The sequence below is a fragment of the Leuresthes tenuis genome, unplaced genomic scaffold, assembly GCF_036924035.1.
Source record: "Leuresthes tenuis unplaced genomic scaffold, fLeuTen1.0.hap1 SCAF_19, whole genome shotgun sequence".
NCBI lineage: Eukaryota > Metazoa > Chordata > Actinopteri > Atheriniformes > Atherinopsidae > Leuresthes > Leuresthes tenuis.
This window is the reverse complement of record NW_027325373.1, coordinates 18,271,667-18,290,349: the sequence shown is the minus strand read 5'-3', so window position 1 is coordinate 18,290,349 and position 18,683 is coordinate 18,271,667. Positions and strand designations below refer to the sequence as shown.

Here is an 18,683-nt window from a genome sequence, read left to right as displayed (position 1 = left end):
TTTTCTGTAGCGTCTCTTTTGTTATTCTTTCGAACAACAACGTCTCAAGCTTCTAGCTCTACATGTTCTTTAAAAACATGCAAACTTCTTGTATGATAAGTAAGAAACCCTGTCCTGTGACAAGTAATGATATGGCATCTGTAAAAAATGCTCATTACTAGCTTTGATAAACAGGTTTCAGAGCTTAAGAAACAGATTAGAAAGAGTTAACGCTGCACAGCTGAAGCTTTCATCCTAACATCTTTGTAAGTATAAAGTTAAAAACGCATCCATTGCTTCTTCTTTTTAAGGACTTTGATCTCAAACAAAGCAGTTCAGTCTGAGTCTCAGTTGTGGGAAAGAGCAGCGAGGTTTAAGAGGATAGAGCCCAGTAGATAGCAGGTGCTGGAGCCATGACCTTCTCATCCCGGGCCAGCATTCCTGCCTGTCAGACCCCCCGGTTCTGTGCATGCACTGTCTCCAGCCACGCCATCTGGAGCAGCTTGTCCTGCAGCGCTGTGTTCAAATAGAAAAGTGTTTGAAAACGCTTCAGGCACTCAGCACACACACTGCCGCTCCACAGCAACTTCGATTAAAAATGTTTATCCTTTGGAGAGCTACTATATGTTGTTTGTCACTGTGCTAATCCTCACACCTCCCAGTTGGAGCATGAACACACAAACAGCTGCTGCCTTTAAGTTGAGCTATGATGATTGTTTGTCCCCAGGACCTAAGCCAGGAGCGACGCCACAGATCTTTGTGGTTTTAAACTTCAAGAGAAGACCGATGACTTTTCAACTACTTCAGCATTTCAGTTCTAGCCTCTCATCGTCATTGATTGGTCATATCTAATCACTGTCGTATCTGCATAGCTTTGCTTTGTCGTACTTTGTGAGCTATTTCATTGCTGATAAGCAACAGCAATGGCTTCTCTCACTGTCAGTAGTTTCCATTTGAAGTTCAGAATTGCAGAGAAGAGGAGAAAACTGTTCTCCATCCTCTCTACACCTCTTATCATGAGCAGCCTGTGAGCTCCACATTTCAGCAGCCAGATGTACTGGGAAAACACTTTGACACTTGTCCAGTCAGATATGCATGGTGCATGTCAGGGAGACTAATATCATCCCATTATCTAATAAAGTGAACATACTTGGATAAAAACAGTAGATAGTGGTCCCTCTCCTCTATCTAAGAAAACAGCCTCCATGAAGGTGGCGATATCTCTGGATCGTGTGTATACATACTGTATTTTTTCAACTTGCCATATATTGCATGCTTCTGACCATTTTGAATGCAAAGGGTATCCTCAAAATGTCCCTTTTTGACCTCTGAGGGTTTCTTGAACTGGTCAAATCACAGTTGCATAATACGTGCCCATTACGATGCAGAAAATGTTACCTTATTGTCTTACCATGATGTTTTCCTAAACTCAAACAAGATTTTAATGCATAGCAGTGGTGCAGTAGAGGAGCAACAAGCAGAAGACAATCTCAAAGTTAGCGGTACCTGTGTGCTTTGCTGGAAATGGACAGTCAAGGGGAAACCTGGTTGTTGAAAACTCATGTGAAGGGCTCTTGACCAAATGGTAGTAAATGCTGAGATGAGAGTGAGTTGTTTTCATTTTCTTTGCATGGTAGAATTTTAACTTGTTCTTGTGGTTGTTGTGACAAGCTGTCTTCACTGACAATATTTTCCAGAACCCATGATATGATTTAGTCAACAGAATCATGATTTTTTTTTTACAGAAGTAATGCCCGAGATTATGGGCATTAAGTACTGATTTTCATCCTTTTTCAACCTCTTGTACATATTTCTACAGATTCTTTATATCCTTTATCTCTTTATAATATATTCTGAACCGTACATGATGAAAAATATTTTGCTACACAGTCATTTTCTGAAAGATAGCGTCTCTGAGCTCTTTGATATCAGTATCATGTTACTAACATGTTGCCAGTTAATCTTATCAGTAATGAGATGTCTATCAGGTGTGTGCTTTTTTTCCCTCCTATTTATTGGCCCAGTTCCTCCATATTTTAAAATGTGTTGCTCGCTTGAATTTTAAAGTCAGCCGATATTTATAACAAGAATACGTTTTCAGTTTTAACATTTCATACACTGGCTTTAGACTATATTCGATTACATACAGGGTTCAGATTGTTTTTTTCAAATCTTGCGTTGTGTTTCAGTTACATTCAACACAGCATACGAACCTTTTTTTTTTCTTTTGGGAAATAAGATTGTTAGCTTTAAACTACATGTTTGCACAATAGTGTAATGTTAGGATAGATTTTTTTCCAATCAATAAAACTGTAGCAGTGGTAAATAAAACATCAGGGTGTAGTAAATAGTTCACAAGAAAACAATTTGTTATGACAGAAAAATGCTACTAGAGCGAGCTTCTTTTGTAGCTAAATAGCACTGCAGCTACAGCAGTTTACCATCTAGTGCTGCTATTACAGTAACTTTTTTGACATTAGCTATATGGGTATCTACAACGGAGTATTAGGGCCACATTTTAAAAAAAAAGTTTTTTGGAATTAATTACGAGTTTAAAGTCGTTTTTAAATTTGGCGAGAATTAATTACGAGATTAAAGTCATTATTAAATATGGCAGCGAGAATTAATTACGAGATTAAAGTCGTTATTAATTATGGCGAGAATAACGTCGTGATTGGTAGGTTCTTCTACTTAAATCGGAAAAGGCGAAAGTGCAACAGTTAGCATATATGGTTAATGTAATGCTATAGGCTACACGTTAATGGTTAATTAAACAGTTCTGCTCACTGATAGAATATTTAAGACTTTATTCTCATAAATAATTCTCGCCATATTTAATAATGACTTTAATCTCGTAATTAATACCACAACATATTTTTTTTTTAAATGTGGCCCTAATACACCGTCATAGGTATCAGATTGATTTTGCTACATATTTATTCAGAGTTTGACCATCCCTAAAGACCTGTAATGTTAAAACAATTACCATGCTTGAATATACAAATATAAAGACCAGTAAATCTGACACTCATTGCCTTATCTTTTGGTCGCCTTATAGATTATGTACGTGCACAGTGTCAAATGGATTTCTTGATTCAGTTTGTATATTTAATCCACTGTGAGCTTTTGCAGTATTTTCACTAATGTTTCATGTAATGCAGCCTCCTCAAGGCAGTCAGGTCCCAGTCTCTGTCGCCCTAAACTCTGCAGGTTAGAACTAATATAATCACAGACCCCTGTAGAAGCTGGACCAAACATGTAGCTACACTAAACCAAACAGGCCATCTGTCTCCCTTTGTAATATTACACTGTGCATTAGAAAGAGACGGCGGTGCTTCCCAGCCAAGTGAGCTAGTTAATGTTTATTTGGAATCAATTACCAAGGAGAGTTGAAACCTTACGGCTCAAAAAGAATGAGCCCAGACACTTGAGGACAGGGCGAGAGGAAGAAGAATGTCATAACACTATGGCAACAGAGGTGAGACAGTTTGGGAAGGTGCTCACTCACAGTAGCAGATGTTTGTTGTTTTTCAGTCTCACATAATGATGAGGAGGAAGTGTGAGAGTTAGAAAGGTAAGAACAAAAGCTCTTTCTCTGCTTGGGATACCTTAAGCTGTGCCAGCAAGTGAATAGATATCTTCAGCAGTGGTAACGGGTATCCTGGTGTGATGCCATTAGCTGGTCTCACGCTGTGGATGCTTTCCAAAAGTTGAATGAAAGAACAAGAGTATATCTCTTTTAAAGCCTGTGAGAACGGAGCATTCACCCTGCAGGCACCAACAATTCTGATTTGATATTCAGCGTTTGTTGACCTGCTCATGGGAATTGCCTCAAAATGCACAACTAGAAATGTTGTGCGTACTTGTGTTGATGTATTTCGACATGCAGTGGAAGTAAATGAATCCACTAATACGGGATCTCTTTAAAAGCTGCTCTTTTTATTGTATCTACCTTTTAAAAAAGTTGGTGAAGGGCTGTATCACTGCATTTTTTTTTCACTATGCTAAATTCAGTTTGCATGCAGTGAAATAAATGTACAAGTGAAACAACACAATAAATTAGCATATAATTAACAATTGAAAAAAAATAGTAACAGTTTAGCAACATTAATACTGAATATAAAATAAATGCAAATAATCACATGATGCTTTTCATTTCTCTTGCACTTTAGGTACAGGTATAAGCAATGTGACATTCAAACATCCAAGTTCACAGCAATGAGTACCACTTTGATCGAGTTCACTTCTCTTTTTCTGAAGGCTCTTTATCCCGCAGCCAGTAGATGAGTCGCTCTGAGCAGTTTGAGTTCATCTGATTTCAAATGCTTCTCAGCGTCCCGACTGCCTCACTGAAGGTTCGGTTACCAATAAAACCTGTTCGGTATTTCTATATGGAAGGTGGCTACAAAACAGTAGCAGCAGCAAAATTCGAATTTAGTTGTTAACAGATTCATTGAGATCCTTTTATGCTCCTTTGTTGTCTCCCAGATTTCTCCCAACTCTACCTCAACATAACAAGTAGAGACATTTCAGAGGTGTTCCCTTTCACCACCTCGACACCAGCAGAAATGTCACCTGGGTAAAGGGATCCGATACATCCGGGCAAGTGTCCATTTTGGTGGTTGCACAAACAACAATACACGATTAACAGTAAAAATTCCCAGTGTGAGGTATAAACAGATACAAACAAACAATAACATGACCAGCATTTACCAGCAGAGATATTGACAAGTATATTATTTCATATTGTTTGGATCCAGCCTCACTTTTAAGCACACCGGAGAGGATTTAAATGGAAGCACCCACTTGATAGCACCAGAAGCCTGGGAAGGCCATAACCCTCAGAGCATAGCAGGGAGAAAAGAGGAGGTAAACACAGCACTCCATGAAATAAACAATACAATACAAGAGCGGGAAAAGCACCATTGAGTTGGCTGTTTTTGTTCTTTGCACGGAGGGACACAGATGATGAGAGGAAAGAGGACACTTAATTTGGGGACGTGGGAAGCCTGGGTTTGTCGCCTGGCAATACAAGTGCAGGAATAGTTCAACATTTGGAGAGATCTTCACTTTCTATAACGGTTAGCTTAGCCTGAAAATAAAGGCTGGAATCAAGGTGAGACTGCTCGGCACTAACCCCAAACAAACAAATGTCTAAATCCGACTGATTTGTGAGTTTAAAAGGCTCAGGATACAACAAACCACTGGTTGTGGCGTGAGAGCAGCAAACCAAAACTTAACCTGAAATCTTTCAGCAGCTCAATAACAACTGGTCTTATCTCTCTTTGTGGAAGTTTGACTCTTATAACGGCATTAAGCCAAAATTGCTTATTGGCTGACTTTCCACTGGCTTTGTTACCAAAGTGCTGAGATGCCAATTCATCCCATTACTTGGCAACACCACCTAACGAAGTGTTAAAAGACCTCATGTTGGTTTCACATGTGTTGTTTCTGTGAGATGGACCCTGGAACACAGGCGTCATGGGTCCAGCTGGGTTGTTTTGGTGTTTGAGACAATTTTTCAAAGAAAGCGTGTCATGATTAAACATGGCTTTAAAAAAGTCCAACACATAACCCCCTGTAAAACACAGATGCTCTGTGAACTAGAAGTCCACATATTAAACTGGTTACTAAAACATCAACTTTGTTTATAATCATCTTGTAGGAGCTCAGGGGTGACATACAGAGCATTTTAGAGGCTCACTGAAAGAGAGCAAAAGCCACATAAATATGAAGTTATTAATAATTGCTGCAAACAACCGGTTGCTGAGTTTAGTATCTTTACGCATCATCCGTATGAGCAAACTTTTTTTTGTGCTTGAACCAGACTGAACAGAGGACCAAGGGAACTTTTTCAAAGTTGCAATAACTGGAGTCGGCGCTTTCTTTGTGATGTCTAAGTTAGTCTCCCTCAAAACAGAAAGAAAGTTGTGCAGTTTGCAGAATACCTCCCTGGCGTCCACTTGGCTCCAAAGCATCCAAGCAAATAGGAATACTTACTGATGTAAAATGCATTTGATTTGTGACATGATTATAACTAAGTGAGCCTGAAAATTCAGACATAACTTTTTCACATTCAGTGTTTTGTAGCTGCTTGATACTCTCTGTTTTTTTACTGAGCTCTCGAGGTGCTGATGTTCTGATTCTCATTATGTCGAGATGCTACTGGGCTGGCCATTTCTCTGATGTTTCCAGTCTTTGAGCTAAGCTAACCATTTCCTTGAGTCTTCTTGTTTAATTCTCTGCAAGAAAGCAAATAGGACATTTTCCAAAATGTTGAACTTTTCCTTTAATTCTTGCTAAGAAACATGAAAAATGTGACACCCAACTGGTATTTGATGAAATAATCATCCAGTGTGAAAGGAGTGAGAAAGAGAGGCTGCACTGTGATTCTAATGATCGGGCTGCTTAATTGAAAATGATCCTTCAAAATGAATACTTCACTAGTCAGCTGAAAACTCCTTGATGGGATGTTTAGTAAAAGCCCACTTTTTTATGGGGGCCTCGGCACCGTCTGACAATATACTTTGATCTAATGACTGACACGGGGGGGACTGTTTATTCGACTGTGAGGAACTAAGGCACCTGTCTGAGGAAACAAAAACATAATTCTCCTATAACCACATGTCATTTTCTGGTTCTGGATAAATATAATATATAATAAACACATTTTTAGAGTATATAAGGGTCTAACGTATGTTACAGTATGCAATAATTTCATTCCAGCACAAAGTCATTGAATAGGAATTCAATCACATTACATTCCCTTCCATGACAGTAGGCTACTATCTGACAGGACAATATCTCCACTCTGGTTGAAATTGTACAATAAATATACAGTACACTGATGGGGTCTCTCTATTTGAGCGGTACATTGGGAATGTATTTACACGAAAAAGTGCACCGAAGCCAAATTTCAGTCTGCCAATAGCACCATCACAGTCCTCCCAAAGACAGGAGTCCGACACGTTGAGCTCCCCTCTTTTCATCTCCGGGGTACGTCCTCTGTAAGCGATGTGTCCAGCACTTTGGATTCATAACACAACAAAAACGGAGGAAGACTAACAATGATATCAATCATTATTATTATAATAAAAATAACATCACCAACAAATAATCTTCCAAGTTCCACTTCACGGAAGTGAAAAATTAAAACAGGAAAAGTTTGTGTCAGCGTTATGGGCTGAGCAGTGGTTTGGATTCTACCGTGATGGAGGGAAGAAGGCTCGGGTGTGATAAACAGGGAAATCCTTTCCTCTCCCGCTCACTCAATATGTCTTCCACTACTAAAGAGTTGGGGTGTTTTTTCAGCCTGCCTCGTTTTCTTCTTCTCACCCCCTCAGTGCCATATCCCTCCATCTTCTTTGCCTCTGTATCCGTCTTTCAGTCTTTCTTGTGACGCATTGTCCTCATGCTCCAAGGTTCAGTGCCCCTGGCAGGTCTTGCAGCACATCTGCCTGAAGTATGCCCGGCTGCAGAACTTGAACTTCAGAACCAGCGGGCAGTAAGCCACTTTGTTTACATCTTTGCACTCTGCAGAACAGAAGGAGAAAATCGGAGTCAAACAGTGAGAAATTGTAATTTGTGTCTCTTTTTGAAGAAGTGACCTGCTTGTAGTCCCTGTTTTTGACCTCTCTTGTACAACCATTATATCTGCGTCATCGTGGTATGGATCTGACTTTCTGACAAACAAATACCTAAAAGGTTATTCAGACCTAAGATCGGCGACTTTACGGCCATTTAGGGTTAGCAGAGCAAGCTGTGAAACCAAAATTGATAGAAGACCACTTAGCAAACCTGTTTATTTGCACACCCAGTAGCTATGGTGTAAAGGTATCCTTCATATGGAGTCATGTTTTGGCCATCCAATGAAGGTAAGTCCACTCTTCATTGTCTTTTAGCTCTGCTTTTGGTCTCTCTCAGCTCCAGCTGTCAAGCTGCCAAACGCCTTAAATGTCAGCTGCGCTGAGCTGAGCAAATAATATACAGTGTGTCTTGCAGGCAGATGACAAAAACAACGCAATTCAATTCAGTTTTATTCATATTGCGCCAAATCCCAACAAAGGTAATCTCAAGGCACTTCAAAGATACAGCCCAATTCAAGCCAATTACAGTCAAATTCATTGTAATGCAAACATTATCCAATGAACGCCAATTCATGAAATTTCAAATTGGTCTGATTCATACAAAGCCAATGGAAAAAAAAAAGGTTGCCAAACCAAAGAAACCAACAGATTATACTGAAAATTCTCTGCTCTTCAAGCCAATCTCTCGCATCCTAAGTGTGCACAAGTCAACGGTGGAAAGAAAAAACTCCCTTTTAACAGGAAGAAACCTCTGGCAGAACCAGACTCAGAACCAGTAATGCTAGCGGTCAGCTAGCAGTAAAAACCTGATCTGAACCAGAGCAGTGTTTTGTTTTTGGATTTCTGTGCTAGCCATGGATTGTTAATTACAAACATCATGTTTGAGCATAAGGTGGTACATAAGAGTGCCTGGTACCAGGTCACCTTAGGTCAACGATCGATGATCGACTTTGTAGATGTGTCATACCCGGGTTAGGTCGGGAACATGGAATCTGAATGGACCATGTTCAGGACCACCATTGCAGATGCAGCTTCCAAGAGCTGTAGCTTGGAGGCTGTCGGTGCCTGTTGTGGTGGTAACCGGAGGACCTGCTAGTGGATGCCAGCAGTGAGAGAAGCCATCAAGCTGAAGAAGGAAGCCGTTTGGGCTTAGTTTGCCTGGACGTCACCTTAAGCAGCTAACTGGTACAGAGTAACTGAAACAGCTAAAGCATCAGTGGCTGCTGAAGCTAAAACTCAGGTGTGGCAGCAGTTTGGTGAGGCCATGGAAAAGAACTGACATGACTGATATTACAGAACATTTTTGTCAAAAAGACAAAACTACATTAATTTCGGGTGTCAAAATCAACCCGAATGAGAGACGATAAAAAGAGCAAATTTGCAGGCTGAGTAGGTAAACGATACTGTGATAAATTTACAGTGAAACTATGATTTTCAAATGGACAAACCCCTGCTTTACTGACACATTGATATTTTATTTAAAACATGTTATGATAAAAGTAGAAATTACACCTAATTCCATTACAAATACTGTTTCTCAAAACTAAACCATCTGAATAGAAAAACTGTAGATTCCTTATCCAAATGGGATTGGTGGTTTGAAATGATTCACTTGATGTATACACTCAATTTGTTCAACTGGGACCAAAGATTTCTCATCAGTTATTGTTGTGGTGAACACTGATGTTTCGTTCCAATATTTCATCTGACTACAAAAGAACACAGATGTTTTCCCTTTTTTTAAATAATAAACCCAAGAAAATCAGAAGTGAGCAGTTTTTTTTTTCACTCACATGGTTGGAGGAGTCCTTAATGTTTCAGGAAATACCTTCAGGTTAAAGGTAAGTTGTTAAATGATCTGGGTTTTCCAAGAACTATCAATTATGGTTGAAGGGAAATCTGATTGTTATCATTATGTAACAATAACATGTAAGACACATAAACTGGAGTTAACCTGCTACTCTGAGACTGGAGCATCTCTCTTGGGCCTCAGCAGAATAAAGCTCTGCAACTATACTTGGACGCAGAGACTAAGACTGAGACAGATCCTGGCCTCGCTCACAAACTGGGCTGACTGCCATCCCTATGTTGCACACTCACACATACACACACACACACACACTTAAACTGCTTGCTGGATGCCGGACAGGCAGTTCTCTAAATGCCTTATCACGATCAGAGTGTCTTCCCTTATTAGGCTTTGGCCCCTGCCTCTACAGAGCCAAATGAAACGAGACATTGCCTCACTGCTGTCCGTAAAGGAACAATTAGCCTACAGCTAATCCCATTAGCCAGCCTGTAAACGCTGCTCACGTTTTCCATTCAGGCTAATCGAAAGGTCCCTCTCTATGCATCTGAATAGCAATCCATCATGTGCAAGTATATATGGAGGGTTGAGTTGTTTTGCTTTGACCAGGAGCCAACCTCAGTGGAAAGATTAATGTAGCTGGCAAAATGTAGAGGTGTGTGTCATCCAAGAGTGTTTAGGTCAAAGCAGAGCTGTGAGGATGAAGATAGGCTGTTTACAGTGTACAATCAGTACAGCAAGTCTGTCTGGTAAACACAAATGCTCTTCCAGATGCAGACCTTTAAGTGCCATTTGTTTAGTCATCTTACCATCGCCATTGGAGATTGGGGTGGCGTCGCACTTGCTCTCACATTGTTGCATAGTGGCAGGCCGGAGGGATTCTGCACACTCATTTGACGGCTGTCCAGTGTAGGACAGACACGTCACCGTCCTCATCTGCTGGCCCAAGCCACAGTGCGCCGAACACTAAAACAAGAAAGACATCAGAGCAAAACTTATTGTCCATTCAGAGCCGCATTCAGCTGATTAATTTAACTCTGTGACCCTTATGGCCGGGCAGAGGCTCCTGCACTCACCCAGACACACACTAAGCCATTCTGTATTAATCCCTGCAGATACACAGCACAACTTGATCCAATCAACCAATCAGTGAGACATGGAGGCAGCAAGCAGAGAGAGTCACCTTCCCCCGACTTATTCAACCAACTGCCTTTCAGTGACTGTTTCTCAACTTTAAGCAAAAGGTTCAGCTGGTGATTGAAAAGCATCCTTAAACCTACTTGGGCTCTTTGGCTTTCTTATGATTTATTCATGAATTTATGATTTCTCTTTGTAGTAAGTAGGTTTATTATAGGCAGGCTTATTGAGGTCTTAATGTAGAAATTGTAAAGAATTTCTGAAAATATGAATCCATCTGCAAGTATCCTGCATTAAGGTTTTTCCTCCAAGTAATTTACTTTTAAGTTTAAGTGTGTAACGTTTATGGTGATCTATTAAATTATATGATTAATAATTGATAATTACAGTTTTATTAGTCTATAATGGAATGAAAATATAACTTGCAATGTTTTTATTACCTTACAAAGAGCCATTTATATCTAAAGATGCCTCCCAACCCTTTCATCGTGTTGCGCCATCGGATACAACAGTAGCCTAGAAGGCACAAATCAAACACTGGCTCTGGAGAGGGCTTTCAGCATGGTACTGATTTGGCTGCAATTTGCAATTTGTGCCATTAGGTGTCACTACATCCCGCACATCATGACCTTCAATTGCTTATCCAGGAGGAAGAGCAGTCACCCACCAATCGGAAGGTCGGTGGTTCGACTCTGGCTTCCCCAGAATACATGTCGAAGCGTCCTTGGGCAAGACACTGAACCCCACGTTGCCCCCCCAGTGTATCATTGGGGGTATGAATGTGTGTATGAATGATTAGAAAAGCACGTAGTTATGAATCTTAAGACATGCTGTATGATTGTGTGTGAATGGGGTGAATGCGGCATGTAGTGAAGCGCTTTGAGTGGTCAGCTAGACTAGAAAAGCGCTATACAAGTACAAGTCCATTTACCATTTATAGTTGTTACTCTAATGATTACATGACTACAGCTGCAGAAATGGAAAAACTATTAAAAACTTGACTTTTTTTGTTCCGTAGTCTGCTTGTCCATTCTTCTGTGGAAGGGGTATCCCTTTTATTGTGCGTCTAAGAGAATATTTGAGCGCTAATGTCTTTATAAATTACTGCCAGTACTGTGTACCTATTTATGACTTGTTTGTGAGCATATTCCTAAATGCTGGCCTATAAAACATTGATAAATCTTAATAAAATCAAGCTCTGGCTAACTCCATTAGCATATGGTCAATTTTGGCTTGTTTTTCTTGAGGTAACTGAAAAAAAATGTTTGTTGAACAAACTTCCATTGATGTGCCAGTTGTAATAAAAACCTCAGATTTATCCATTAAACGCCTTTGCAGAAACAAACAAAGACCAATAAAATGCAAATCGTGTACGTGCCAACCCAACTTCGACCAAACAAAATGCTAAAATGCATATCTCTACATTAAATCTCTGAGCACCCCTGTTAGCCACCCCCAGGGTACGTGCTCATGTCCAAGTGCATGATATGAACCCAGCTTCAGAATCAGTTAGCTTGCATGTCATCCCTTCCCAATTAGAGAGTCTTTATTAGGGTTGCCCTGACAGATGGCATACGTCAGTGGAGCACCTTCAATGGGATTTCAACAAGGCGAGTTTTAGCGTGCGTCACCACGCTCTTGGTAGCATGCAACGATCTCCTTCCTGACACTTTGAGGATTAGTTCACCAGCCAGTGAGGCACAGGAGCAGCAACAGTGAAGCTTTTAATAACAGAACAACAGAAGAAGTGGGAAAAGGGCTAGAGCGAGTGTATTTATACCACCACTAAAGCAAGCCGATTCAAGCCTTAATCATTGTGTGTGCAAGGGCGAGTTTATCATCAGTGCTCCAATTGGTTCAGTATACCTCCATCTACCAGAGGTCAGGCGTGTCACTACAACATGAGGGGATGACATTACACTTCATCCTACAAGCCTCAGAGATAACCAAGTTTACAACTTTTGACTGGACCAGGGATATCAGCCCCACACAGCAGGACAGAGAATACGTTTCCAAATGTCTTGATGACATGTATGACAAAAGAAGAAGAAAAAAAGACTATTCTCATCTCTTTTTTTCAGAGAGTTGTTCAAATTGGATTTAGAGCTTCCATGTGAGACTTTACCGTCAGTGGGCATCTGTTTCTGTATAGAACATGTCAACTGTTTCCATTTTTGTTGCCCCGACTGCAGCATCCTTAGTGTAAATTTACCTCTACACCCAGACGCTGTGTTTCCATCAATACTGAGATGAACTGGTGCCGATTAAAACCAACCACTGCTTCAGAGTCAAGAGCAAGATGTAAATGTGTTTATATCCAGTGTAAAAAGGGGCTTTATTGATGCTGAATAATTTATAAAGGTTACTGATACATGTTGATAATGATGGGAGGAGAAGCTAAGTGTAAGCCGCCACTTGCTCTTAAGCTTTTATCTCTGACCTGAAAAACACATCTGAAACTCGATGTCACGCTCACACAAACATCAGATCATACTGTTTAAAATTCCACTTTTATACAAAATCATCAACAATCCCTCCAAAATAACAAGCCATACTTTTTGTAGATATGACTCTTTATGACGCACGACTTTTTGGCATCATCTCACAAACATGAGTCAGCTGTGTTGTAAAGCGCTCAGCGTTTTTTCCTGATAGTACTCGGTCATGTCAGGGTGAGCCCAAGAATGCTACTCCACTGTCTCCCTCAAAACCGTGTTCCTGGAAGTGACAGAGAGCCAGCTCTGATGCAGAGATAAACTTCAAACAGTAGGATATTACAGACACCGCTCACACACTCCAGGCCGGCTGGAACAGCTGGACTTACAAACACAGCTTCAACACACGCACACTCATCTCTGGCCTGTTTGAAACTCCCTGTATGTCATATGTTAATCATAGAAACCATTCACCAACACATGGAATTAATCTGTGCATGTAACAATCCCGTAAAAGGATTAACCAGCATATTGTTGTTTGTGAGGTTTTGATTATGTATGCCAGAGTTGAAGGTCTACCTGTCCCCAGTCACCGGGGATCCACCGAGGAGGAGGACAGCGTCCTAAACTGCAGCGGATTCGGACCGGAGGTTTGTTGTGGCTCGGGCAGTGGCCGGGTGGGAAGGTTTTGGTCAGGTCGCTGCTCTTACACAAGGCAATGCGGTGCTTAAAGCCTGGGCCACATTTAGGTGTGCACTAAAGCAGGAGGAAAACATGTAAAATAAAAGAAGATCTCAACAGCACAATGAACTTAAGAAACCAGAAAGTCATCCTACCTCAGACCACTCCAGGGTGACCCACTTTGGCGGGCAGGACTGGTTGTTGCAGGACTCTCTTTCGATAGGTCGATGAGTCAGACAGTGGGAGTCCTCCAGTGTTTCCTCCTCAGCAGGGCCAATCTTCCTGATACACAGGACTGTCCTTGTCCTTATCCCACCATCACATGTCTTTCCACACTCTGACCAGTCACCAATAAACCACCTGAGTCATAGAATTAGTGTAAGTATCCAGTTGAAATAAAAAAATTAGTTTGAGCCTGATCACGTAAAGCTAGTTTTACTTGTACTGTAATGTATTGGCATTAATACTAGCAGCTAGGTAAGTTGATCCGACTGAGCTATACTGGGTGTCCTTCTTTGTTTTTGAAAAGCCAGCTCTGGTTCAGTAATGGTTGTCATATTTGGTCAGGTTTTTGATGTGTGGATTTGGGCCAGTTTGAGCCAACAATTGGCACTAATGTTATGTGTGGTAACTTGAATTTAACCTTGTTCAGTTTTAACTTCCAGACTTGGGTGCAAATATGGCCAATTTAGGACCATCATTCAAACTATTATTTCTTCTGGCTTGACTTATTTCAGCCTTTATAGGGCCAATCTGTTGTGGTTATCTGTGTGGCAAGCTTACAAAACCCTGTGACCTTCTAGAGCCTCCTGAATCAGCACACTTCATTTTATTTTTAACTAGTTTGTATTCATTTTATTAGTTTCAAAATAGTTTGGCAGTATGCACCAATAAATCACAATACTGAATTATAAACAAATATATAAAATCAAAAAAATCAATATCAGTTACTGAGTGTGTGCTAAATACAAAGAATTAGGAGGAATTTAGCTTAGCCTAGCATGAGAAGTGGAAACAAAACAGCTACCAATACTGTATCCACAGTCCAAAAATACACTTATCAAAACCCCTAAAGTTCTCAAATTAATGCAGTTTATCTCTTCTGATTAATCTGTGCAAAAACAACCATACAAAACTGCTTTTTTGTGGTTACTGAAGTAAGTTTGTGGTTGGCTAAGCTAGCAAGTCTGTCTGGCGACAACAAAAACAATGAAAATAAACCTTTGTGGTTGCTTTAAATAACACATTGCACTACAAATGTTAACACCGGTGAGTGTATTTTAGTGTGGAGCACACACTTATTCAACCCTGTGGCTACACATTACAGAATTATATCATAAAACAACAGCCCTTCAAACACATCTAGCCTGTGAGATATGACATCATCTGAAGGAATGTATACATAATTAACAACATGTTCAAACATCTGTGTCAGCTTTCATTAGCAGAGTCCATAAAACCTGGCTATTTTAAAGAAATAGTGTTTACATGGTCTCCTTTAGTCTGTCTTTTCTGACGCTGCAGAAGGGCTGTTTGCCTTCGTTTACAGACATGTGTGTGCCATAACTCAGTAGACACATCCACTGCCATAATCTTAATGAAAATAAATGAGATACCACACGTCTGAGTCCACTGAATACAGATGTGAAAATAAATAACCCAAGAATAATCATATGAAAACAAATTACTGTTGATTGGTTGGTTGTTTTTTGTTTTTTTGCTGAAATACAGCTGAGAAACACCAACATTCAGCCTCATACACAAATAATTATCAGATATTCTGAAACTAATCAAAATCATGCAGTTAATCCCTCTTTTTACAGACATGATTCAAGTGAGTGGTTTATGGACCTTTGGCCACCAAACGCATGTTCATATTCCACCTGTATACGTGCACTTTTTCCCTTGAGCATTGGTAAAGAAGCCAAAACAATCAAACACAGGTGGTCATTTTCAGGCCTCTTATTTTTGGCAAGAAGAAGCACTGAAAATAGTTTACATATGAAGTTACAAATCACTGCCATTTTATGTTTTTTATTTTCTTCCAACACATTTTTACAACTGCAGCTCACAGAAGGTGAATATCACGAGTCTGTCTAATTTTCACGGAGGGTTTTTCCTTTAAAAGCAGCAACTAAGTCTGTTGTACTTAATATTCTTATATGAGCAAAGGATCAAATGTCAGTGTGTAATGCAAAAAGAGACAAACCTACAGACAATTATCAGCTGACGGAAAAGTCAGGAAAGCCAAGAACATAATAAATCCTATGCAGATGTTTGAGAGATAAAAAACATCTCTACAATTGTGTAATAAATAACCACAACAGCCAGCAGTCATAAGTTGTTACTCACAGGTTAACTACCAAGATGATCTCCTAATCGCAAATTCCTTGTATGGTAAATGTGGATTTTGTGGGGGGTGGGACAACTAACACTCATACCGTAAGTCATCAATTTCACAATGAACTTTAGGCAATTCCCACAGGAAAGTTTGCAAGTGTGCATCTGAGCCCACTTAGCACCTCGTCCTTTAGTGTAGAGACTGTCGTTGGGCCATAGTAGAGCTTTTTACATCTTTAAATTTTGCTCAGACTACAGGAGACTTAATCATAACTTCACGGGTGATCCTCTCTCTAATCCACCAAGACATGTGATCTCATGTGGAAAAGGGTGTAAGCAAAAGGAGGATCGTTGTGCAAGAGAAAACAAAAGCAGGAGGTTAATTGAGACTGGAGAGAATTTTTGGGAAAATATAGTCATCATAGGTTGTTTATATCTCAGGTTAAACAGTAGAACAGCATTCAAGACTGTTGGTTTTGACATTGGGCAATAGTAGCTTGAAAACATTTGCCTTAAGCGATGAACTGGTATCTGGCATTGTGAGTCCTAAACATCAATGAGTTTGGATATTATCGGAGTGGTCTGATGAATTTACAAAAGGTTTACAAAAGGTCCAGTGCGTAGGATTTAGCAACATCTCATGGCACAAATTAAACATTGAAACCAACTAAATACCCACTGCCTAACCCCAGACTATGCTGGCTATGACAAATGTGTTTCCTTTGTTTCCTTATTCTTATAATATGATGTTGCAGCATAGAGGTGGGGCAAAAGAAGGGCAACTCAAGGTGCCTTAAGGCATAAATTGCTCATTCTAAAGTTAAAAAAAGATAAAAACACAATGAACAATATTTCTATATATTACACCCAAATGTCACAAATTAAAACTTAACAGGTTTCAGGATCAGTAACTATCGAGGTAAATTTCTCCTCTGAATAGGGTAAGGGGTAGTTTGATCTTAGCATCAGGGACAGAAACATTCCTCAAGGGGTTGTTAAAGACCAAAAACTTTGGGAAAAGAATGTAAACATGTACTGTTATTCATCAAGTCGGCAGAGGACGCAACTCAAAATAATTGCAGATGTTACTCAAACAAAAACCTAATTTAATGCATTTAGGTATGAATAAATACTTTCTAAAAGGGCAGCTTGTCTGCCAATGAAAGTTTGAACTTGTTCTTATACAATAGCACAGCACTTAGATACAATAGATTAGTACTTGGGATAAAATTTGAACAGATTCAAACAGTTTCTGCCATTTATCAAGCAAACGGCTATTTAAGCTTCAAGCTTAAAACGTTTGCAGATTTTTCCCTGTTTTATTCTATTGTAAACAGATAGTTTAAATACGCTGCCTTCACCTTTGGCCCAATAAAACTTTGACATTCATTTTACTCTAATTCCTGAACCATTGCCTGATAAAAAGACTTGGTGTTACGCACTCTGGGGGACACGGCTCAGTGTTGCAGTCTCTTTGGTTCTCTGGGGGTTTGCTGTCTGGGTCACAGTAGTTGTTCTGCACCACAGAGTTGTCGTCAAGCCTCTTGCATACCACCTCCTGTTTTTGGGAACCTGCAGGGGGAAAGACTAATCAATAAGGCAGCACACCTCTCAGCTGATCTTGCGCATTAAAAGCCCCTCAGAAACGCAAGGACCGGCCAATGCGCCGAACGCTGTGTTGGAGTGGAGATGGTATCGTTTTCAGTCTGTAGTAGATCCAGACATGTAAATTCCTGATTCTTTGCAGGATATGTTGGCAAATCACTTTTACAGAGCAGGGAGCTCTTTACTTTGGCTTCTGCCAGAAAGAGTGAGGGCTACCGTATCCGTGTCACACCTCCCACTGTGTGTGTATGTGTGTGTGTGTGTGTGTGTATGCCGTACCTACTAAGACTGGGTCTGTTTGGACTCTCACGGGACATATCCAGCGGCAGACTTGTCTGGCAGATGTAATGAGATATGGACGTGTGTGTGTGTGTGTACGTGTGTGTGTGCGTGTGTCTGTGTAAAGTATAGAAAATCTACCCATCTGTGCTCTGAGTGAAATACAGTTAAGAGGAATCGTGAAAAACGTGGGGTGAAACCGTTTAAGTTGTGTCAAAAAGTGTTTTTCATAGATTTCATGACTGTAGTGACATATTACACGACACCTCATGATTAGCTGGGTGTCAACTGGGTGTGTGATTAAAGAAGATTTTACTGATTTAAAGGCCAGCCTAGTGAGTGACATGCAGTGACACGAATATGATCATTTGGATCAACAATGCAAAGGCATTTTTACAATGCTGGAATGCAATGTGTGCTTCCCCATCTGAGGAACAGCCTAAAACTTATGCTCTGGCTTTGGAAATCCTTCCTCAGAAAAACCAACATGCTTATTCAGTCATGCTTTTACAAAATATTACAAACCCTGTCCAGGCCACGCTTGACAACTGGGAAGAAACACTATTTATTGTTGCATGAAACCCATTGCTTTTGGGCTAAAAGGTTTGGTTTAGTCATTCTTGAGGCCATGGTCAGCATTTCACTGTGGTTTCGGATTTTGCATTTTACTCTGTAGTAACAGCACTCAAGAAGAGTGGCCGCATCTCTGTGCAACACTGGTAAACCAGAAGCTATGCAGAGCAGCTCATTCACATAACTGACACTGTATTCATTACCATGGCTAAAATATAGAAAATATACATATTGAATTTATTAGAGGGTTGAATCTCCAGT

General features: G+C 40.2%; 1 protein-coding gene across 1 annotated transcript in view; it reads right to left on the bottom strand.

Moving 5' to 3' along the window:
* Positions 1 to 3,915: 3,915 nt before the first annotated feature.
* Positions 3,916 to 18,683, bottom strand: part of adamts6 (ADAM metallopeptidase with thrombospondin type 1 motif, 6) — a 76,394-nt gene continuing 61,626 nt past the window's right edge. Inside the window, exons 21-25 of the mRNA XM_072372334.1 lie at positions 17,408 to 17,537; positions 13,781 to 13,985; positions 13,524 to 13,700; positions 10,182 to 10,338; positions 3,916 to 7,512 (exon numbers count right to left, since the gene is read on the bottom strand). Of these exons, the coding sequence (XP_072228435.1) occupies positions 7,403 to 7,512; positions 10,182 to 10,338; positions 13,524 to 13,700; positions 13,781 to 13,985; positions 17,408 to 17,537 (779 nt within the window). The 3' untranslated portion in view covers positions 3,916 to 7,402. The remainder of the gene's footprint in view (positions 7,513 to 10,181; positions 10,339 to 13,523; positions 13,701 to 13,780; positions 13,986 to 17,407; positions 17,538 to 18,683) is intronic.